Source organism: Muntiacus reevesi, chromosome 4 (assembly GCF_963930625.1).
Source record: "Muntiacus reevesi chromosome 4, mMunRee1.1, whole genome shotgun sequence".
NCBI lineage: Eukaryota > Metazoa > Chordata > Mammalia > Artiodactyla > Cervidae > Muntiacus > Muntiacus reevesi.
In genome coordinates, this window is record NC_089252.1 from 116,466,627 (window position 1) to 116,489,715 (window position 23,089).

A 23,089-nucleotide genomic window follows, 5' to 3' on the forward strand; every position below is an offset into this window, starting at 1 on the left:
CATCACGCATCCAGGGGGCATAGAGAGTGCTGGGGAACGACCCCGGGGTGGTTCCATTTGTGCAAAGCCTAGACGCGGGCACAAGCTTTCCTGCACTTGTTGGGTATCTCGCTCTGCAGGAAAACACGTCAGACTCACCGTCTGCATCTTTACGCCTTTTGATGTCTTCACATTTTTTATTTCCTAACTGAACGTGATACCGCTTTTTAGGGTCTTCATAATACTTGTTTCTTTCTGTAAGGACGTGCATGTAGCTAAAGACACAGAAAACATTCTGAAAGGGCCCGTCCTAACAGATCAGAGCGGGGAGGTCGCTGGAGACAGCTGAGGGCAGGGAGAACTGGGGGAGCGGTCGAGGGAGCCTTGTTTAAAGAGAAGAGCCTTTCATGTTAGCTGTGCAGTTAAGATTTTGCTTCTGTAAAGTGTAATGCTTGAGTGAGAAGGGGGAAAACAGTTCCAGACCTTGAAGGATCTGTGATCCTGAGATTTGGAGAGGCAGAATGCAGACGGTTCCGTGTGTCCGCGGTTAGAGCAGGATGGGGGCTCCGTGCCGCCCCCGTGGGAAGGAAGACGCTGGGACCCCCACCCCCGGCCTGGAAGGCCCTGTGACCTGAGGACTGGTTGGCTCCGTGCTCCCGCCCTCTCTGCCAAAGGCCGCGTGCTCCTTTCCGGGGCACAGATGGACACTGGCCGGCAGCAGGCGGGGTGCTCTGTGTGAAGGCGCCTGTCCGCCTGCAGGGCGGAATTTTCCAGTGGAGGCGGGCAGTCCTGGGTGAGAAATGTCGCCCCGCCACCTTGAGCCTCTGCTTTCCCTCCCGGTGTGGGTCCCTTCCAGGGTCCACTGTGGCCAGGTGGGGGCAGGGGGTGCACACAGGAATTTCCGGAGTGACCTGGGAGACTGGGTGACTGCTAGGGTGAGGGGTGGTCCCAGCGCCAATACTGTGCCCCAGTCTCAGGCCTGCAGGGGGGTGGGGGGTGAGCCTGCCTTTGGAAAGGCCCGCGGCCCCCCGCCCCGCCCCAGGCATCCGGTTCCGTCGGGGAAGCAGCACAACCACTCTGTGCAACGTCCTGCAGCGTCGCTTCCCGGCTGTGTGCCCTTGGGCCCGTCCGTGACCTCGGGCTTCACCTCCGGAAAGTGAGCGACAGGCCCCCTCTGACGGTGGAGGGGCAGCCTCGGTGTGATGGGGCAGAGCCCACGCTCACGCCTGCGCCCCTGCTCACGGGCCCTGCTCGGTGACCTTCGTCACGTCCCAGCAAGACGAGCCTGCGGGTCTCCAGTGAGAATTCAGAGCTGGGATCTCAGCTGCACAATTTTTGGAGACGCCTTTGCACCTGACCCTGCGCTGGACACCCACCGCCAGACATCCAGCCACCCCCCGCCTCCCCCAGGTGGCTTGTAAACATCTGCAGTCTTGGAATTTGTGTCTCAACTCCAGGGTCTTTTTCGTTTGCCCTTTTTTGAAATAACAGACTAACGTATAAGAAACACATGTGTAAGTCTGTGAGGAGGACGTGCCCAAAAGCCGTGGGTGTGCCGGTGATATCATGACCCCCAGGCTCTGAGGGCTGAGACCCAGGAGACCCAGGAAAGGAACACTGGGCCAGCTCTGCCAACCAGCCGGCCCCCCACCCAGCCACCCTGAGCCTCAGTCTCCTCCTCTTGAAAATGGACGTGATAACAACGTCCGTTTCACAACAAGGAGGTTGTGCCTTGGCTCCGCCGCTGCGTGGAGGTGAGTCCCTTCTGGGTGGGAGGGGCTCTGAGAAGTCACTGAACATCGGAACCGGAGCACAACCAGCCTCATGGAGCCCTGAGTTGTAGCTGCTGTTATTTTGGGGTCATGTTTAAAATCCCGTGCAGCTCCAGTGAGGGGAGAGGGGGGCGGGCTCTAAGGCAGGGCCAGCCCACTTATCTGGCAGCCTTCTTCTCGGGAGGGAAGGCTCTGCTGGGGGAAGGTGGGTCCTTCCCGGGCGCTGCTCAGGAAGCGTCGAGCAGTCCTGATGCCCGCCACCACCGTCGCCAGCCGCCGACTCCACTCGACCCCTCATGAGGGCCTGCCGCCAGCACTGGGCCCCATCTCTGCCACTGGTTGCTGTGCAGTTTCAGGCAAGTCTCTTGCCCTCTCTGAGTTCTGTTTGCTCCGTTGTAAGGGAAGGAACAACACTAAAGGATGCCGCAGCCGCCCTGCCCCTAAACCCAGCGGGTCTGAGAGCCCAGAGACTGGGAGGAAGAGAACGGCCCTCTGAGCTGTCAGCCAGGGGCTGGGGCCTTCCTACCCTTCCCTCGTGTAATCGACCCAGCGAGGAAGGGAGGCAGGGGCTGAAGAGCAAGACCCTGCAGTCAGACCGCCCCGTGCCCCGCCCACCAGCTGTGTGACCCTCGGCGGGCGTTGAACCTCTGACTTTAGTTTCCTCTTCTGTAAAATCTTGGATCTCACTGAGGTTGTTACAAGGATTATAATGCACACAAAAATTATATATATATGTAAATAATTTATACATATAAAATATATATATTATGTGTTTGTGTATATATATATTTATATATGCCTTGTGGCTCAGTTGATAAAGAATCCCCCTGCGATGTGGGAGACCTGGGTTCGATCCCCGGGTTGGGAAGATCCCCTGGAGAAGGGAAAGGCTACCCACTACAGTATCCTGGCCTGGAGAATTCCAAGGGGCTGTATAGTCCATGGGGTCACAGAGTCGGACACGGCTGAGTGACTTTCACTTTCAATGCATGTATGAAATGGGTTTGGAGTCCCGGATTTCCGAATGAGGAAGCAGACTTGATCCCACGTGCGTCTCTGGGGAGAGGATGGACAGCAGACTACCCGGCATCACCGCGCTGACGCGCCCGCTCCAGCGCACTGGCCTCCTCAGTGGCTCTTGAACACACAGCTCATTCTGCCTCGGGACCCTGGCGCTAGGTCTTCCCTCTGCCCGGCTGCTCCTCCCAGATCCTCCGTCATATGGGTCTCAGCCCACGTGGACCCTCTCTGACCGCCCCCTCCCCGTGTGGGTGGGCTTCCCTTCTCTCAGCTCCCCCTCCCTCCCGCCTTGTGCTTTATTTTTTTTCCTGATCCTTATTACCATGCAAAATTATATCTGACCATGCTGACTTCCTGTTTCCGCCTTCAAATGTAAACACGGCATTTTCATGAATGAATGAGGGCAGATACTTGGCCTTATTCACGCTGGGTTGCCAGGCCCTAAGCTGTTGGAATGAGGGAGTGGGTGGATGAAGGAGGGGATCCCACAGTTGAGCAGAGATTCGCCCCGGGATATGGCCAGCGCGATTGATAGCCAGCCACGCACGGGGGTGGCTGCCCTGTGTGGTAAGCCCTCCTGGCACCCCGAGACATAGCTGTGACGGTCCCATTTTACAGCAGCACAGATCAAGTCTCCCAGAAGAGAAGCGGCTCGCCGGGGGGCCTCAGGGCCTTTGGGAGGCAGAGCCGGCCTGACTCCAGGGCGCCAGCTCCGTGCACTGCGTGACTCGCACGTCTCCGGGTCAAAGGCAGAGAGAAGCCACCCTGGGAAGCAGCAGCGCGTGCATTTTAGCAACGGATTTCCAGGTTTCGAGCGCTCTCCGCCTGCTGGGTGACTTTGCAGCGAGGGCACCGCGGGGCGGCCGCGCCTGATGCTGCGGTTGCCATGGCGACGAGCGCCTCGGCGATTGGTCCAGCTCGGCCCGCACTACGTTGCTCCCGGGGCGCGGGGGAGCCTCTGCGCTGGCCCCTCCTCCGGATGCTGTTCCCCCCCCACCAGCCCTCCCCAACCCCCGCGCCCCGCCACCCCGGATGTGCGGCAGGGCCAAAGCCAGAGGTGGTCTCAGGTAGTCTGAGGCCGATGCCCCCGCCCAGCCTGGCGACCATGGTGACCCGACGTCCTCGCAGGCTCCAGGGCACCGCGTGAGCGCTGCGTGCCTGGCTCCTCCGGAGCCCGCGGCTGCCTCCCCCTGCTCCTGCTCCAGCCTCCGTGGAGGAGTGCGCCACCCCCGGGGATGTGACTCGCCCGCGATTTAATTTTATTCCCTTCCACTTCTCGCCTGAGCATCGCCCTGCTGCTCTAACCACATAGAGCCTTCCCTGCTGGAGAGGGAGAGAGAAGGGAAAACTGCCCACCACCCCCCAGACAGGATGGCGTGCCGAAGACTCTATTTGTGAGTATATGTGGCGGGTTTATGCCTGGAACTTGAGGGCAGAAAGGGCCGCAGCCCGTCTGGGAGCTGGAGCCCAGGCCCTCTGGGGGGAGGGGGCTTTGCCGTGCAGGTGGCTTGCAGAGGGGGCTGGCCACCAGGCGTAGATGCCAGCATTCCTCCCCTGCAGTGGACGTGTTTGCCGGTGGTGATGATGGGGGGAAGAAAAGGCTGTCAGCACGACTCTGTTGAGCTGTGAAATTCCCTCTCTGAGGGCTGATCGCCCCCCAGATCTAGGTACAGGGTCCCCGGACCTGCTGCTACCGCGTTCGCATCTGGTTCAGCCCTCCTGTGTCCATTTGGAAATGGTTTCTCGTGCCCGGCTCTGCTGTGATCAGCCTTCAGCCGTGGCTGATGCAAGGTTGGCAGGAAGGTCAGGGTGGGTACAGGCTGCCGTGCCCTCCGGGGACAGGCGAAGGTCCAGCCTGCCCTCCTGAGCGGGGATCGCCAGTGTCACCCCGTACCACCCAGGTGTGCCGTGGGCCAGCGGCAGAGGCCGTGAAAGTCTGCACGGGGCGGTGACATCACGGGTCCGGGTATTTATGGAAAGCTGAGCCCGCGCCTCCTGGGACGTCGGATGAGGATGCCAGCATCCCTCGCAGCTCTCTGGGGCTCTGTGGCGTTCTGGGCTCAGCAGCTGGGTCTCTGGCCTTGCAGGACCCCTCCTCTGGGACTGGGGGCCGTGAGTCTCCTCCTGCCGTGGGCACTTGGGGGCTGTGCGGTGACTTCAGACCCTGTGAGGTCAGAGGGCAGAGCTGGGCCCTCAGGCTGGGCTCAGTCCCCAGGACTTGAAAGCCCTGGGTGGGGGGGGGGGGGAGTTCCTGGAGCATCATGTGGGGGGACCCCTGGGGGCACTCCAAGGCCTCGGACTCCCCTAGACCTTGACGAGGGCCCTGGAGCCCGAGAAGCGGCGCCCACTGCTCTCCACCCGGGCCAGACGGCGCGCGCGCTCGTGGAGCTGCACGGGAGGAGGCGTTGCTGCTGCCGCTGTGCTGTCAGCAGGCCCAGGCGGGCCCCGGGGCGAGGAAGGCGGCAGGCTCTGTGGTTTGCTGTGATGTTCGTTTGCCTTTTAAGTGGAGAAGCCCACGGCTTGGTTTGTTGATGGGAGCCGATCACGCCGGGTTCTCACTTCCTGTCCCTGCTTTTTTTTGGGGAAACAAATAGTAAATCCTTCCCAGGCACAGAACCTCCGCTGTCGCTGGGAACAGGCCTCCCCACCACCCCCGAGACACCCCCTTTCTCCTGCCTCCTTTGCGTCGGCCCAGGAGCCCAGGGTCAGAGAAGTCCTCTGGGGAGGGGGGTCTCCGAGGGGGAATCTGTGCAGCAGCCTCTGGACTCCCATTCTAGAGATGGGACAGCTGAGGCTCAGCAAATCCCCGGGAAACTTGAAGTGCCCTGGCCTGAGGTGCGTGTGGGGAGTGGGAGGTTGGGGGTGCGTTTCAGCCCAGCTCTGCATTAGAATCACGGGGGAATGTTTTGAAACTCCCGGGTCTGAGTCCCACCCCAGAGATCCTGGCTTCTGGGTCCTGGGAGGGCTGCAGCCTCAGGAACGTTGTGGGTCTCCCCACGTGATTTCGATGCTCAGCTGTGGGTGATGTTTGCGGATGTGGTCTCTTCCCTTAGGCATCGCTGCCCAGTCCTACCCGATTGTGATTTGTGAGCACGCAGTTACCATTCCAGTTCCAGGACCCTCCCCAGTACAGACTCGCTCTGTCTGCTGGGAGCCCAGGAGCCTGCATTGGAACACACAGCCCTAGCAGGGCCCACCGACCATGCCTGTCTTCCCCACTCGCCTAGGAGAGGGGTTGGACTGTGGGGAGGGCAGGTCGGGCAGCAGGACGCCCAGGCCTCCCCCACGTGCCGCCTCCAAGCCCACGGGCACCAGAGATTGCAGAGACTGGGGCGGGGGTGGCCAAAGTCGGGGGGGGGGCCCTGTTTTGCAGAAGGACTTGCGGACCAGAACCAGGGCTCTCCTGGCACCTGCAGCTCGAGCCCTGGGCTTGCAGAGTGGGGGGTGGAATGTCTCTAGATGCTTAACGTTCAGGGTGCCTGGAGGCCCCAGCCCAGGACCACCACAGCCACCGTCAGAGCCGCACGACTTGGCTCCGCGGCTTCTCACGGCCCTCGCCTCCGTGGTTCTCACCTGTGCTGTGAAATGGGGGGGGGGGGGGGGTTAATGATCCCATTTTACAGAGGAGGAAACTGAGGTCAGAGAGGGGTAGAACACTTGACCGAGGTCTCGGGGCGGCCTCCAGCCCCACGCTCGGCGGTGCGTCCCTCCCCCAGCGCGCTGCACACGCGGCCGACCTGGACAGACTTAATGCAGGTGGAGCCCTGCCCCCGGCCCCCCCGGCCCCTTCCCCGCCTCCCCGTCCTCCGCCCTCTTCCCCCCCACCCCCTGGGCCCCAAAGAGAACTTGGGCATCCGGACTCTGTCGTTGAGAGGGGACAATTTCCTACCTGGGAGCTCCGACAGACGGAGCCGGCCCTGAGTAGACAGGACAGTGGATGACAGGGAGAGTGGGAGAAGATTTATTAATGAAATAGGGAAATCATGAAGCCTGCAAGATAGGTTCCTTAATCAGCTTTGTTAGCAACCAAGGCCAGGCCTACACTGAAAGCTTAATTAACGGTGCCTTAATTAAGGTCGGCCCTCTCCCGACTGTAACTACACTCACACGGCACGTCACTTCCTGCTCTGTGAACATAGGAAGTCAGGCTGCAGGGGTTTGCAGGGGGTGTGTGAGACCCTCGGGGCCGCTGGGGAGCGGGGCCACTGAGACGGGGGCGCTCCTTTATAATTCATCCATCTGCTCGCTCACTCATTCACTCACTCTGCCTGGAGCCACCCATTCTAGATGGCGGACGCCACCCTGAAGACATTCCCCAGCGCCTTCCCCACCCGGCACTGTGTCCTGCTCACAGGCTGGTTGGTCCATTCTGGCCGCTGGCATGTCAGTTGTGCCGGGACGAGGGGCTGACCGCGTGTTACCTGTGGCGCGTCCAGCGCCTCGAGAAGCTCTGGGTGTGTAGTGATTGCTCAGTGAGTGTCTGTCGGTGAACGAGTGATGGGTCCCGTGCCAGGCACTGCCCTAGGCTAAGGGGCACAGGAGTGTTGTATCCGCCTCTTTGTGACCCCATGGTCTGTAGCCCACCAGGCCCCTCTGTCCACGGGATTGTCCAGGCAAGAGTGCTGGAGTGGGGCGCCATGCCCTCCTCCAGGGGAGCTTCCCGACCCAGGGATCGAACCCGGGCCTCTTGTGTTTCCTGTGTCGTCCGGCGGGTTCTTTCCCGCTGAGTCAGCTGGGACGCAAGAGGGTACGGAGCCCAGTAAGACGTAGCTCCTGGGATCCTGTAGGCCGTGAACAGACGGTGTCAGCGCAGTGCCGCGGGCCAGACGGGACGGCAGCCCAGAGACGGGGCGGGTTCCCACGTCCCGCAGCGGGCTGGACGCCGAAGGGGGTGCCGGCTGATCCGGGAGGAGCGGGCGCTCCGGTGTGCAGGCCTCGGCCTAGGGTTGCAGATTCCGAAGGCACTAGCTCATTGACCTTCACGGTGACCCTGGTGGTGCCTGTCCCCTCTGTACAGACAGTGCAGCTGAGTCACCGAATACGTTGCCCCCGGGAGGGGTGGCACTGGGGATTGGACCCGGACAGGCAGCCCCAGAGCCCCGCTCTGTGAGATTCCCACGGCTTTGCTGGAAGTGATGGTGTCTGGCCCATGCTCCGCACGTGTGAGGGAGCGGAGGTGAGACAGGAGATGTGGGTGGGGCCAGGACAGCAGGCGTCTGGCCCCCAGGAGGGGCCCCCCTTGCGGGCAGGGGCCGTGGGACCCACAGAGGGTTCTGACCCCCGGGGGCGGCCACGGTTCCAGAGCCGGACTGTGGAGGGAAGGTGGGGGTGGGGAGGGCCTCAGTCATCCTTTCCGGCGCCCACAGCGGGGCGCCCCAGAGGGCGGCAGGTCCCTAGAGGGCAGCAGGTCCCAGCCCAGGCCGTCGGGAGCCCCTCCTGCAGGTCTGCTGGGGGCCTGGCCAGGGGCCACTGTGGCCCCGAGGAGGCTCCGGGCTGTGGTCTCCAGGCAGCTCTGTGCCCGGGTAGGAGAGCCCCTTCCCCTCCCACCTCTCATCTGACTCCACCCTCAAGTCAAGTCTGGGGCACGGAGGCCTGCACAGGAGGCCGCCTGCGGGGTCTGTCCTTCCTGCCCCTGCTTTTCATCAGGCCCCATGTGCCTGCCCTCGAGGGCAGAGACAGGCGCCCAGAAGGTGGGCAGACGGCTTCTGGGAGGGCCGGGGGGCAGCCAGGCGGAGCCGGGAGACAGGGCCCCCACGCCTCGTCCCCGAGGGCCCCGGGGCCCTGCCTGCCCCCACGCGTGCTCGCCCAGAGCTGGAGCATGGCCGAGGCTCCCGCTCACCCGGGGCGCTGGGACCCCCTCGTGCAGCAGGGGCGGGGCCTGCGGGCTCACTTGGTTTTGTCTCTGCCTGCCCTTGGCAGCTGCTCAGCGCCCGCCTGGCTCCTGCGGGGCCAGCTGCTTTTCCCGAGGCCTCAGTCCGCCCCGCGCCCCACCGCCCAGCGGCTCACTGGCTCCCGCTCTCTCTCCCCTCCATCCACCCGGCCCCGTGGTCTCTGAGGCCCTGGCCCTCCCTGGGGCTTGCCGAGCAGGACTCGGACGCTGCCCTCCAGCTCTGCCCCGGGCCGCTGTGTGACCCTGGGCCAGCCTCTCGCCCTCTCTGGGCCTGTGACGTCCTCTGAATCCGGAGCGGCAGGGGCAGCTCTGGATGGTGCGGGTTGGGCAGACTCGCACGGGAGGCTGGGGTGTGGGGCGGGAGTTAGCAGAAGTCGGCGCTGAGCTCGGACATTCCGGCTCTTTCACACGCCCCGTCCCGCACACGGCTTGTGGTCCCCGGGGGCGCATCGTCCCCCAGACGCGCAGCAGATACGCCGAGTCCTGCAGCGCTGTGGGCAGCGCCCGTGCTGGCCCCCTGGCAGAGGGTGCCCTTTCCCCCCACCCCTCGGACCCCGAGATCCAGTCCTGGATCCCATCCTGGGTCCTGGTCCTCCCCTTTGCACAGGGCAGCCCCTCTGCTGGCACCTGCGGCCTGGGAGCCTTCCAGGGAGGCCCGGCCTCTGTTTCCCAGCATCTGTGTAGGCCCAGGCAGGTCAGCTATAACCTTTCTTAAAATTGTGGTAACATTCACGTAACAGAAGAGTGACCAGTTCAGCCATTTCTAAGTGTGCAGTCCAGGGCAGTCGGTACATTCATAGTGTTTCACCGTTCATCCCCAGAACCTTCCCATCTTCCCAGACTGCGACTCGGTCCCCGTGAAACACTCACTCCCCTTCCCTTCCCCAGCCCCGGGCACCCACCATCCTACCTCTGTCCCTGTGGATTCAGCCGCTCTGAGCACTCGTCTCCGTGGAATCCGTAGTGTCTGTCTTTCTGTGGCTTACTTCGCTGAGCACGTTTTCAAGGTTCATCCATGTTTGCAGCCTGTGTCAGGATTTCCTTCCTTTTAAGGCTGAAATATTCCATTGTGCATCTGGACCACGCTTTGTTGATCCGTTCGTCTGTCTCTGGACACCTGTGTTTGCTTCCGCCTTTTGGCTGCTGTGAATAACGCTGGTGTGAAGGTGGGGAGGCCGGTGTATCCTCGAGACCCGGCTTTCAGTTCCTTTCTGTGTATACCCAGAAGTGGAATTCCCAGATCCTGTGGAAACTCTGTTGAACTTTTTTGGAGGAACCTCCTTACTGTTTTTCCACCACAGCTGCACCGTTTTACATTCCCACCAACACTGCACACGGATTCCAGTTTCTCCACATCTTTGCTCACACTTGCCATTGTGTTTTTTGGTTGTTTTTGTAATAGGAATTCTCGTCGTGTGAAGTAGCACCTCATTGTGGTTTTGATTTACTCCTTGAATGAAGGCAGCTGTGAGTGGTGAGGTTCAGCCTCCTTCTCTGCTGTTGGACCATGCGGCCCCGAGGACCCCCGACGTTGACTGGGGGGCCTGGGCCCGCTGGACGCCTGCTGACGCCTCTGCCGCCTTTGCAGGAGCTTCTGTCCCGGAGCAGGGTGGGTGGGAGGGACGTGGGGCTCAGGCCTCCCCGCCCAGAGCCCAGTCCTCCAGCTCATAAGTAGCCCGGGGAGCTGGGTCCTTGGGGGTGCCTGGCACACAGTACGTGCTCAGAAATTTTAAATCACGCGTAATCCCTGCTTCCATCTTTTTTGGCTGTTCTGGTTTATCCATGTAACTGAGAGATGATGCACTGGCGTGGTGCGGCAACATCTGCACACACTGCAAAGTCAGCCCCTCTCCGGTTCCTCGGCCCCGAGGCCACCGCCGTGTCCAGCTTCGTGGGGTCTCTCTGGGGATGTGGTGTGCGCGGATGTGAGCACCGCAATACTGAAGAGGCTCAACCACCCAGCCAGGTACACCCAGCGGAGCTTCCAGTCTCGGCTTTGCAGTTCCGGATTTGGGGCCCCCTGAGGGGGTGGGGTGACCCTCCAGCCCGTGAAGGAGGCGATGTTCTCCCTCTGGTGGGTGGCCCTGACCGGTGGCTGGCAGAGTGGCCTCCGTGGAGGAAGCAAAGCCACAGCAGAAGCAGGGAGGTGGGAAGGACTGGCCCTGCGCACCCAAGGTTCCGACCCCGCCAGGCCTCCAGGCCGCCTGTGTGTCCTGGGCCGGCCGTCTGTCCAGATCTGCTGCGTCGGCCCCTTTGTGAGCTCCTGTCCAGCACGGGGCCTGCGCTGCACCCTGGGGACAGCGGCCCTGCCCGGAAGCAGGCGGACGCAGGTGGAGCCACCAGTGCGGGGCGGACGGTGTGCTGTGGGCTTTCAGCAGGGGCCGCTTGACACGTGGGCGCCCTTTGGGGCAGACATGGGGAGAGGCGTCTGGGCGGCGGGCCGGGAGAGCCCACTCCCTACAGTGTGCGGGCAGGTCTGCATGGCTGAGACCCGCGAGGCTCTCCCCAGACCCTCGGGGGAGTGGCCTGGGCCCAGCCCTCACTCCACGAGACGCCTCCGCCGCTGGACGCGTTCCCGCGGCCGTCACGTCACATCCAGCGGCTTTTCCAGGAACGCGGCTGCTCTCCTCACAGTCGCGGGAAGATCAGACGCTGATATGTCCGGAGCTCTGCCAAGGGCTGCCGCCATGCAGAGCCTCGCGTCACCGAGGGCGGCATCCCTCGTGGCCCCCGGCTCGGGAGCCAGGCCGTGCGTCCGCCTGGGATCGGAGCCGCTGTCACCTTGGGGGGCGGGAGACTGACCTCGTCCCCGCGCACCCACCGCCAACGGGCCGGCCGCCTCGCTGTCTTCTCTCTGCAGCTACGGCTGAGGCCGTTGGTCGGTTTTTGTCTCATGACGTGTGTGGAGAGAGAGGATATGACTTACGGACGTCGTTTCAGACCAGAGAAGGGCCAGCACAGGTTTGGGTGCTAAGGATGGGGGCGGGGGGTGGACGAGGACTCTCTGAGGGTGGAATTACTGTGCATCTTGTCGTGAGCCTGCACATCAAAGTGCACGGGACTGAAGATGCTCGCGTGGTTGCTCATTCACTCACACACGCACACACGAGTAGGTGTGACACAGAAGTCTGAGATGGTGGACGGTAGTGTCGGCATCGTGATGCAGACATTGTCCTCAAGCTCCGCAGGGCCATTCCCTTCGGGGAAAAGAGGGCAAAGTGCAGACAGCATCTCTCGGGGCTGTTTTTAACAACTACCGGTGAATCTACAGTTAATCTCAAAATTCAAAGTTTAATTGAAAACGAAGGCCAGGGGCAGGTGCTGGGTCTGACGAGCTGGACCCTTGGTGACTGTGAGGCAGGAAGGCCAGTGACCACCCCCACCCTGTCTCAGACCCTCCGTGCGAGGCCTCCCTGACAGGGACCCCCAGACCCCTGGTCCCCCAGGCTGAACCCCACTGGCCTCCACTCTTGAGCTGCCAGCTGAGGCCTGGTTGGCCCCCAGCGCTGAGTTGGAGACTTTGGAGGAGGGTCTTGTCCACCCTCTGCAGACCCCGACCCGGAGCCGGGACCCCGCCTGCCCGCCCACCTCAGGGCTGCCCTGGGCCTGCAGGCGTGCCCCGGGCACCGGCGCAGCGTTCATGCGGGCCTGGCTCTCCCACCCGCGGCCCCCGGGTCCAGGAGCTGGGACAGACATGCACTGGCTATTCCTCCCAGTGCCATCTTGGAGACTGAAGTGAGCGCAGCCTGCTAGGACCCAGAGGTGAGGGAAGCGAGGGCTTCCTGAGTCTGTCTTCCTGCACGCGGACGGCACGGTGGGTCGGCTTCTGGCACGTGGACGCGGCACAGATCACAGGGCAGACGGGGTGGAGCTGGCAGGGCTGGGGGCTGCGGGGTGGAAGCCAGCACGGGCGAGGTGCTGGCTTGGGGTCCCTCCCGGACCTGAAGGCCAGGCTCACCAGAAGGACCCGGCGGGGGCGCCTGCCCTTCCCTCCTGTTTATCCAACTTCCCGGCGATGAGCTGGGGACCTGGGGGCTCCAGGGGCCTGAGATGCCCCGTGCTCCCCGTCCTGGGTACACCTGACCCCCAGGAGAGGGTCATATCGGAACAGCCCCTGGCTCTGTGTGGCGGTTGGCGCGTGGCTAACTGCAAGATGTCGTACTGGCTTCGTCAGTTTCACCCATCGTCAGCACGGTCCCCGCGTCTGTCTGGAATGGCTGATAAGAGAAGGGGCGTATTTGTCATCAGCCTGACTCTTGCCGGACTTGCTGGTCCGGGATAACCGCGCATCTGCTAACACGTGCTCCGTTCCCGATTCTGGTCCAGGGGCCACAGCTGCAGGCGCCCCCGAGTCCCTCCAATCCCCCATCCTTGGCCTTCAGTCCCTGACCAGCTCTGGGGCTGCTGAGTGATCAGGGCAACTTGGAGGAGCTCCCCGAAACTGGCTGTGCCCAGGAGGAGTGGGGGCCGAGGCGCTGAGGTGGTCAGCGTGATTTCAGTACCTGCCTCTGCCTTAGAAGCTTCTGGATGGACCCCTTCATCTGCCGCCCAGTGGCTGTGTGGCTTGTGGCAGACAGCTTCACCTCTCTGAGCCTCGGGGCTTTTCTCTGTACCGTGGGGCCAATCATTGCAACTTTGCAGGCTGGCGATGAGGACTCAGTGATGTAGTAAAGTACAGGGCGGACCCGTACTTACATATATCCTCGTCCCCTTCCTCCCCTGGACTCTAAGCGCACGGGACAGGCTGGGACCTCAGAGACACGGTCCTGGGGAGGGTAAGGGAACCAGCGGGGCGGAGGGAGCGTACCAACCAGAAGTCTCCGGGTGGCAAAGGTCAGAGACTCGAGTCAGAAGGGGTTTTAACGGTCACTGTCGGTGACCAGCCTGGGGTCAGGCTTCGGTGTGACTGGGGGTCTGGGGGCTCCGACACTCTTGTGGCCGTCTCCTCCTTGCCTTCCACCTGGGGTGTGTTCTCAGGACCCCTCCGGTCCCGCTGGTCAGCCCCGGGGTTCATGGCCTTCCTGAGACTGCCTCCATGCCCAGGGGGGACTGGCTGTGTGGTGATCGGCCAGGCCTGGAGCTGGGCGGACGGGGTCAGCTCTGTCTCAGCCACTGCACTGTGTGTTCAGGACGGGGTTCGGGTGTGTTTCTGGGGGCGGGGAGCAGTAAACTGAGGCTGGAGACAGTCCTCCAGTCACGCTTGGGGTCAGAGGGCAGCACGCCGAGCTGGCGGCCTCAGCTCAGCGCGGGGCGATGCACACAGCCCGGTGCCCGGGAGGCAAGCGCTCGGCCGGGAGGCTGGCCCCAGCACACAGCCTGGAGTCACAGACCCGAGTTCCGCGCTCGGCGGCGGGGAGGAGAGGGTTTGCGGCTGCTCATGTCGGGTAAATCCACAGGACCCCGACGCTAGGGATCTGGCTGACGACCCCCCAGCCCCGAAGTCTTTCCCATCTCCGTCTTGCTTAGCCAGCTGGGACCTTTAAAGGAGAATCTTTACTCCTGTTATTTCACCTTCCCTCTCTCCGCAGTGGTACACACTCAATACTTTTCAAAAGCCCCAAAGCGACCTGGGGCACTGTGTGTTATCCAGGGAAACTCACCATCCGTTCCAGATCCATGTCCCATCCTTCCACCGGAAGCTGAGGGAGGGTTACCCTACCCACCCCAGGGCCGTGCTGAGCCTCCCTGGGGCGGAGGCCGAGCCCCGTGTCCCCGTATAGGAGATGGGCTGTTCCTGGCTCCCGATGGACTGCAGGGAGCCCGTGGGTTCCGGGGGGAGAGCGGTGTCCCCCCGGGGTGGGGGTGCTGACGGGGGTTTCCGCACCCCCGCGCTGGTCAGCCCTGGCTCCCAGTCGCCCTGGAGGCCGAGCAGGACCAGGGGCTGCCCGCGGGCGGGAGGCCTGAGACTGGGGGAGCACGCAGCTCCCCACAGAGCCCTGGGCTGGGCTGGTCCCGGGCTCCACTGACACGTCTCGGCCCTTGGGCGCCCCTCCGTCCTCTGGCCTCTGGAGCCTCCCACCCTCCTGCCCCCCAGCAGCCCCGCCTCCATCCTGCCCTTGCTCCGGACACGTGTCCTGGCTGGCCGTCAGCCCGTGGCCAGCTGTCCAGGCCGGGAGCCCCAGGTGCAGAAGGCGCAGGACGGCAGAGAGGGCGGGCAGTCTGCAGGGTGCCCGATGGAAGGTCGGATGTGGAGCTGGGCTTGGGGACAGCGGGGCTGTGACCCTCCCCGACGGCCGCATCCATCCCTGTCTCCCCAGATCTCGGGGTCCCCCGCCCCTGCCCCATCCCCTCACTCCCATGTGTTCACATGCCAGCTACCGCCCACCTTTGTCCTTCCAGACCCAGCTTTCCCAGCAGACTGTTGCCAGCGTGGGTCTGCCCGGCCCGCCGCTGGGTGCCCGGGGCTGGGCCTCAGGGTGGGGCAGCCGCAGTGTCCGTGAGTGAGGGGCGCCCCGCGCCGTCACCTTGGCCCGAAGTTTGCTTTTCTCCTCCTTTCATCCGAAAGCGTGTCCGGAAGGTGCCCCTCGCTGGGCGCAGGCTGGGCGAGAGGGGGGGCGATGGGGAAAGCGAGGAGTCTGAGCGGCTGGCAGAGCACAGTGCCCAGGGTGCCCGCTGCGGGCAGGCCCAGGCCGGGGGCGAGGAAGGCCTCGCAGGCGTTGCAGGCCACGGAGCCCGGGCCTGGCTCGCGGGGCGGGGCGGGTGGCCCTGCCACCATGAAGACGGGCCCCCGGTGTGGGAGCTGCCCGAGGGGCCGCGGGGCGGGGGACCACCACTCGTGTGTGTGGACCGCAGGAGAGGCCAGAGGCTGTGCCGGCCCCCAGGACGCCGCCCCCATCCGCCCACTGGGCCCTGCGCCCCCAGGCTCAGCCCGTCTGCTGGCTAGAGGCACGTCCTCCACCCTGCGGCCACAGCCGCCCCGGGGGCTGCGGGCACCGAGGCCTCCCGCCCGCCAGGAGAGCTCCCCGCATCCCGAGCACAAGCAGACATGTGGGGACTGGCATCTTGGCACCTCGGTGCCCCTGAAACAGGCGGCCCCGCGCCGCAGCCCTCAGGCTGAGCTCTCCTCCTCCCACCGAACAGAGTGGGGTGCGTTAGGGCTCCCCGAGTGTCCAGGGACCAGCCCGGCCGGGGGTCTGGGGTGGCCTGCCCCCAAGACTCTGCCGCAGGCACCCACTGAGGTTTCAGGCCCCTTTGCAGCCCTGGAGAAAGTTCCCCTCCCCCGGAGCCGGGGTCCGCCTCCAGCTGCTGCGGGCGGGGTCCCCGGGCAGCTGTGCGAACGCAGCCTCCGTCCCCTCCCCTCCCCAGCCGCCGCCCGGGCCATCCGCCCCGCGGTCAGGGCGCCCAGCTCACTCCTCTGCAGGGTGGATGTCCCGTGAGCAGCACTGCCCCGGGGCGTCTGGAAGGACAGGGCCAAGTGCCCGGCGCCCGGACTCAGCACAGACGCCTCACTGTTCCCAGTGCCCCCACACCCCCCGCCTCCGTTTCCCCGTTAGGTTTACCTGGAAACACCCAGACCCAGTGGGTTCTGGAAATATTCCTCGTTTTTAGTTTTCATTTAACTAAGGTGCATTAACACAGCTCGCTTGCAGGAAGGGAGGCAAATGCAAACGGAAAGACCTTGGCAGAGAATCGTTGACCGTGGGCGTCCAGCGCAGGCCCTGGGGACGCATCCCTGCCTGACAGTTGCCCGCCGTGACCCTGAGACCAGGCCTGAGGCCAGCTGGGAGCTCCCGGCCGCTCACAGGAGGGTGTGTCTGCACAAATGCGCCGTTTACACGTACGTGCCATGAACACATGTGCATGTGTGATGGCAGGGAGCTGTCTCTTTTTGAAAACTGAAACATAGTTGATTTTTAATGGGCTTCCCAGGTGGCTCAGTAGTAAAGAATCCATCTGCAAGCAGGTGACACAGATTCAATCCCTGGGTCGGGAAGATCCCCTGGAGGAGGAAATGGCCACCCACCCCAGTGTTCTTGCCTGGAGAATCCCATGGACAGAGGGGCCTGGCGGACCAGAGTCCAGGGGTTCACAAAGAGTCAGGCACGACTTAGCGACTAACAACAGCCTGGCCGGTTTACGGTGCTGTCGTGTGAGTCCAGAGGCGTCGTGTGTGTGTGTCTGGCCGCGTGAGGTCAGCGTGGGTCTGAGCGTGGCTCTGTGCTGGGAGAGCTGTCGGGCAGGCCGCAGGTCGGACCTGGAGGGGGAGGTGGCCCTGCACCGCCCATGGGGTCCACTGAGCCCTCTGGCCAGGCAGGGTCCTCCCGCCTCGCCCTGCCGTGGGGAGGGGGCTGCCCTTCACCCCACACCCGAGGGGCTGGGGAAGCGGGGGCCGCCCTTCCCCTGAGTCAGACCTCACCGTGTTCCTGACTGCTTCTGCTTGACCGAGGAATTTCTGTGGGGAGGCCCGGAATTTCCCCGGGGGCAGCAGCCTCCCTGGGAGGCAGGTGGACGTGGGACTTCTGGGAGGGGGACTTTCCTCTGGATATCTTTTTGAGTTGTGTTTTTGAGCCAGAGTGCCTTTACTTTTTAATTTATTTTTGGCTGCACTGTCTTCGCCGTGGCTTAGCTGCCCCATGGCGTGTGGGATCTTAGTTCCGGGACCAGGGATTGAACCGTGTCCTCTGCAGTGGCAAGCGGATTCTTCACCCCTGGACCACCAGGGAAGTCCATGCAGTACTTATTTGAAACGTGTATAAGGTGGTGGATTTGGGGGTGAGTTGGCTTGTTTTCCGGGGATCTGATGGAACACCACCTCCCCCCAGTGGAGGGCCGCCCTCAGGATGTGGAGGGTGAATGGGGTCAGGATGTCCTTGGGGGTCAGCTGCCTAACGGCTGCAGATGGTGGGGACGCTGGAGCAGAGGGCAGGGACCCAGCTCAGGATCGAGGTGGGGCTGTTGGGAGGCCTCAGGCAGGTCTCAGCCTGTCTCAGCCTTGGTTTCCTCGTCTGTAAAATGGGGCTACGACAGCTCCCCAGGCAGACTTGAGGAGCGCCTGAAGAGGGTGCCACACGGTCTGACCCCCATCCCAGCCGGTCTGGACTGAGACAGCTCTGCTCCCTGCCTGTCAGCGAACCAGGTCCGGGGTGTCAGGACGGGGCTCCCAGACTCCACACCCAAGGCCACAGGTCCGGCCAGGCTCCCAGCCACGTGGCAAGGCTTCAGCCCATTCCCAGCAGCCAGGGAGGCTGGACACACCCTGGCCAGCAGCCCCGTACCCCTGGCCAGTGTCTGCCTCAGCGGGGTCACGGAAGCTGGGGTCTCGGGGGTGCTCCCGGCAGGTGAGGGCAGCCGGGGGCTCCCTGTCGAAGCTTCGTCCTGCGGCAGGTTCCCAACCTAGCGCCCTACGTGTCCCGCCTTGCTCCCTCCGGGACCCTCCCCTGAACAAGGCTGGACCCTGGGCGTGCTGACCCCCTGCACCCCGCCCCGCGGACCCGAGGCCTGGGCTCCGAGTCACCGCTTCCGCGGCCTCTTCTGACCAGGGGCCAAAGGGAGCCTGCCGTGGCCCGCTTGTCTGGCACACACGGTTGGAGTGGCCGCCTTCCCGGAGACGGGAGTGGTGCCCCCACCGGATGCCACCCAGGGGCCCTGCCCGCCGCCCGAGCTCCCTCTCCACACTGCTGTCCCGAGGCCCAGGGGCCTGGGCGGGGACACTCCTCCCGGGCAGCAGAGGGTTTCCCAGACTCCGGGCAGGCTGGAGGGCGTGGAGGCCGGCCCAGGGACAGTCACCCCGTGTGCCCGCGGGCAGGGCTGTCGGAGGCCCAGAGCCAGGACAGGAAGGCCGGGCGGGTGGGCAGGGCCTCTGTGGCTTTCTCCGAGGGGGGCCAGGCCGGGCGCCGGGGGCCTCGGCAGGGCAGCTGGCCGCGGAGGCTGGTTTTCGTGGTAGCCCCCCAGGTCCCCGCCCCGTCGGCTCCCGAGAGCCACCTGGAGTTTTACAGAGCAGGAGCCTGGGGTTGAGACGAGTCCCGGGGGGCGGCGTGGGGCAGCGGCCACGCCTGGGTGGATGTGGACGGGTCCTCAGGGCAGCCTGGCCCCCGTCCCCTCTCTGCGCCCCGGAGCCCTGGAGAAGAAAGGGCTGTACATGGGGCAGGCGTGAGGCGTGAGCCCCGCCCGGCCTGGTGCTCTGTCCGGGGGCTGCCTGGGGACTCAGGGGTGTCGGAAACGGCGGGAGCCCCGGGGGCGGCCAGGATAACTCGCCCGTCCCGCCCCGTGGGCCTGCCCCCGAGCCGAGAACGCATCCCGCCCCATGGCCCCGAAAGTCCAGGGCTGGGTCCTGCACACTCATCCGCCACCAGCACAGAGGCCTCACCGACGGGACGGCCGAGGCCCTGTCTGCGGGCGGTGGGGGTGTGCCCAGGGTCTCCGGCCGCTTCCCGAGGGTGACGGAGGAGTGTTTGACGACCGGAAGACGTGCGGTGTTAAGGGCGGGCGGGGAGCGCGGGTTGCAGAACAGAGCGTGCTCTTGTGTCCGCTCCCGCTGAGGCGGCGGCCGGGCCCTGAGCCGCCCCGGACCCCGCAGCGCCGGGGGCTGGAAGGCGGGCACGGTCTCCCTCCCTGTGCCCGGCTGTTCTTCCCGCAGTTGGTGCAGTGGGCACGCATTTCTTTTTTAGTAAGACGGAGGCGTGCGGCCTGCCCGCCTCTCTGGAAATGGAGGTAAATTCCACAAATAACCCCAGCACCCAGGGCCTGTCAGCGTGTGGAGCCGCCCTGCCGCCAGCCGCCTCCCCTGCGGGCTTGGAGGGGCTCCCGGGCCTGCCCTCCGCCCCTCCTGACCCTGCTTCCCGCGGCCTCCCTTTCCCTTCTCAGGAGCGGACAGAGTCGCCCTCCAGCTCAGAGCCATGGCGGCCGGGACCCCCGCCCAGGCCCTTCCAGAAAGCACAGCGTGCCCGGAAGAAGCCTCACACGGGTGAGGGTGTTCTTCCTCAACCTGACAGAACTTTCTAGAACCCAGGGGGCCCTGGGGAGTCGGCCGGTTCCGGGTTGGACGCATCTGGGGAGCTGTGGGAAAACACAGGGGCACCTGCCCTTCCCCAAACGAGACGCGCAGGTGGCGGGTGGGCGTGACGCCGCGGTCAGCGCCGGGAGCCGTCAGGAAACGCGAGCTGAAACCACAGCGAGGCGTCGCCACCCGTCTGTCAGAACGCCGGAAGTGGGGCCAGGAGGCCGGGGGACCGGGTCCCGCCTGCGCGGCCTCTGGGGACGTCCAGGGTGCGGCCCCTCGGGGAGGCAGCTCACTGGGGGGCTCAGAGCACGTGCACTGTTCCCAAACGCCCTTTGTTCTGGAGGAAGGAAGACCTGGGTTCACACCGAGACCGGTCGGAGAAGGCTCAGGGCAGTTCTGTCCCTGACAGCCCCCGCCCGGAACCTGCCGCAGCGTCCTTCCCAGGACGTGTGTGGGGAGGGGGGATATAGATAAACAGGCGGGGGTACGTCCATGTGGCGGCATGCTATCCAGCTGTCAAGAGGAAAGGACTGCTGATACACGAGCGGTTGGAATCAAACCTCCAGGGAATTACACGGAGTGAAAAAGAAAGCCAGTGTTGAGAAGTTCTGTCCTGTGTGGTTCTGTTTGTTTTAACACCCTGAAATGACGGGGTGATGGACAGATGGGGAGCGTGGGGGGGCGCAGGTTGGGGGAGAAGGGGGCGTGGCTCCGCTGGGAGGGGAGGGTGTGAGCGCCCTGCGGTGGGCGGTCCGGGGACGTCATCGTAGGTGGGGTCCCCCAAGGCTGCACGTGTGGCAGAGCTGTCTGGGCAGCTGCAGTGGCCGAGGGCTTGACGGCGGGCAGCCTGTCTTCATGTTCAGTGTTAGTGGGGGAGGCTGGGGTACGTCTTACTGTGAACCAGTGGTTATTTCAAAGTGAAGAGTTCTTAACACGCAAGGTCCAGGAGCGCAACCCCAGAGGTTCGGACTGAGCGGTCTGGGTTTGGGCCCAGATCTCAGTCCTGTGTTTCTAAGAAGCGTCCCGTGTGTCTACTGCACAGCCTGGGCCCAAAGCTCGGCAGAGGGAAACCGAGGCCAGAGAGGAGAAGGGTTTTCCCCAAGGCCACGCAGCTGCAGGGGGGGATGACCACCGGCTGCAAGGACTTGGGTTTTTCCTGCTGCTGCAGGCTGGGGCTGAACCAGGCGTTTTTTTGTTTCGTTTTTAGTGTAGATCTTTATTGGAATCCAGTGTACGGCTAGCTGAACTGTCACCAATGGAACACTTTCGGGTAGCCAGCGCCCAGACCCCCAAGCAGAAGCCGGACAGCCCTGCCGGTCACTGCCCTTGCCCCCACTCCCCGCACGCAGGGGCCCCTCTCCCGACGTTCCGCACACGCTGTCTGTTCGGTTGGTGAACTTGGTAGGTGGCTGGGCGCTGTTTGGAGCCGTGCCAGGGAGTAGGATTGGAGCGGCCAGTTTACTCTGAAGGGGAGGAAGTGGCCTGCAGCGGAGTCCGGCCCAGGAGGGCTGGGGCGGGGGCTGCAGGGACGGGACTGTCCCCAGGACACGACGCCTTGTGCAGGGGCGGCTGGAACGTCTGTCTGCCCGAGCCCGCGCTGGAGGCGGGAGCGGGGCTGGAGCCGGGAGCGGGGCTGGAGCCCTGTCTGCCTGGCCCAGCCTGCCAGGGGGGGATGAACTTACAGCAGGGGGCCTTACCCCCCCTGCTGAACTCCTTTGAGCCCTGGGCACAGCAAGGCCCAGCAGGGCAGACGGCTCTGGACCCGGGGCCACCACCCCTCAGCAAGAGCCCACGACCCAGGACATCTCGCCCCCAGGCCCCGATTCCCCCGTGACCGTGACGGGGTTTTATTTATGCGGATAAAACAGGCGTCTGTCTGCATAGAGTCGGTGTGTCAATACAGCACGTTAACAGTTCGCCTGTGTCCATCTGTATCACACCTTCCTCTGATCCGTAACGTAACATGCTTGGGGTCCTCTGCTGGATTTATGGAGCGCTGACTGTCTGGCACTCTTCCCAGTGCTGTAGGCGTACCAACCTATCTAATCTTCCTCAGCACGGTGAAAGAGGGCCGTGAACTGAGGCACAGAGAGGCTCATTGACTTGCCCAAGGCCACACTGCTGGCCCGTGGCAAAGCCGGCGTCTGCAGCCCGGCCCTCTAGGCCCTGGAATTCACCTCACGGCTCTCACGTCCCCCTGAGCACCGTTGGATGCGGTCCTGCAATAGCGTGTGGTCGGGCAGATCCACCTGCCCTGCACCTTCTGGATTCCCGGGTGCTTCTCCACGGCGACTGTCTTACCGCCGCCCCGTGTTCCCAGGGGGTGGCCAAGGCACAGGGGGGCCCAGTCTGTCCCAGGCCGTGGGTTCCCTGTGCAGGCACCGGGCCGTGGCCCTCCCGGCGGCCGCTGGGCTGATCGAGGGGAGGGTAATGGGCGGAGTGGGCCTCAGGCCGTGGCTCTGAAGACTGCATGGGCCCGGCTGGGCTCAGGGCAGAGGGGGGACGGTCCCCACTCAGAGCCTGACCCAGCTGGGCTGTCAGGTCAGTGGCACATCGTGAGGGGGGCTTCCCAGGGGGTCAGGCCGCCAAGGGCCCCCCAGGATGGGCAGGACATGGTGAGGAGGAGTGGGGAGCCTCGGGGTGTGGGGCTGGGCCCGGGTGGGAGGGCTGCTGCCTGAAGGGAGTCATGCCTCCTTCCGGACCTCGGTCCCAAGTGTCACGACAGGCCGCATGATGTGACATTAGTCGACCAACGCCCAGTCCATAGAAACTGCTCAAAAACACTCGCGTCACTAGAGGGGGGGGAGAGAGATGAGGGGATAGGGAAGGAGGGAGCAAGGAGAATGGGAAGGACGGAGTCTGATGGGGGACAGAGTGGACAAGTCTGCCCGAAGGCGTTGACACGTGAGCAGGGTTTTGGGGGGTGAATAGGAGCTGGCTGCAGGACCAAGAGAGAGGGGATGGAATGGTGTCCCAGGTACGGGAGCCCCTGAGCTGCACCGTCTGCGTTTGTAAAGAGGGGCGGTCACGAGTCCATGTGCCTCGCGAGGGTCACGCAGCGTCTAGGCGAGGGCGCATTTGGAGACAGGACCAGCGCTCAGCACTCTCTGCAGCCCGCCCGGGCGGCACCGTGTTCTCAGGATGTACTCAGAGCAGGACTGGGGTGGGAGCGGGCCCCTCGGCCTGTGGCACGGCCGCCCTTGGCTCCAGGAACCCCGGCCCGTGGCTGCGTCCCCGACACGTCTCACCGGTGCTGCCTCACGTGGCTCGTCCACGACTGAGCAGCTGGGTGGGGTGAGGGTGTGGACTTGGGGCTTCCTAGGGACCAAGGTTCCCCACCTCTGCCGGCGTGGGTCCCAGCCCAGTTCCCAGCCTAGGAGGGCGAAGGAAGGCCTGCCTGGCCAGCCCCTCTCCACCCTAGAACGCCTCTGTCCACCCCAGCCAGACACAGGACGGTGACCGTCAGGGCAGTGCCCGAGGGGGCCTCCT

General features: G+C 64.2%; 1 protein-coding gene across 1 annotated transcript; it reads right to left on the reverse strand.

The window, feature by feature from the left end:
- Nucleotides 1–17,619: 17,619 nt before the first annotated feature.
- LOC136167495 (collagen alpha-1(I) chain-like) lies at nucleotides 17,620–22,072 on the reverse strand. Its single transcript, XM_065935048.1, has 6 exons — nucleotides 21,902–22,072; nucleotides 21,063–21,259; nucleotides 20,915–21,016; nucleotides 19,679–19,937; nucleotides 17,877–19,186; nucleotides 17,620–17,653 (listed from the first exon to the last, which is right to left on the reverse strand). The coding sequence occupies exons 1-6, from the start codon at nucleotides 22,070–22,072 to the stop codon at nucleotides 17,620–17,622; spliced, it is 2,073 nt and encodes a 690-aa protein (XP_065791120.1).
- Nucleotides 22,073–23,089: the final 1,017 nt, after the last annotated feature.

Excerpts from the sequence above, each read along its gene's own strand:
- LOC136167495 (XM_065935048.1), bottom strand. The coding sequence starts at position 22,072 with ATGCAGTCTTCAGAGCCACGGCCTGAGGCCCACTCCGCCCATTACCCT. Across the intron at positions 19,938-20,914 it reads GGGGGCAAGGGCAGTGACCG|AACAAAGGGCGTTTGGGAAC; the intron begins GCAGGGCTGTCC and ends TCCTTCCTCCAG. Across the intron at positions 17,654-17,876 it reads GAGGCAGACACTGGCCAGGG|GCGCTCCTCAAGTCTGCCTG; the intron begins GTACGGGGCTGC and ends CACCCTCTTCAG.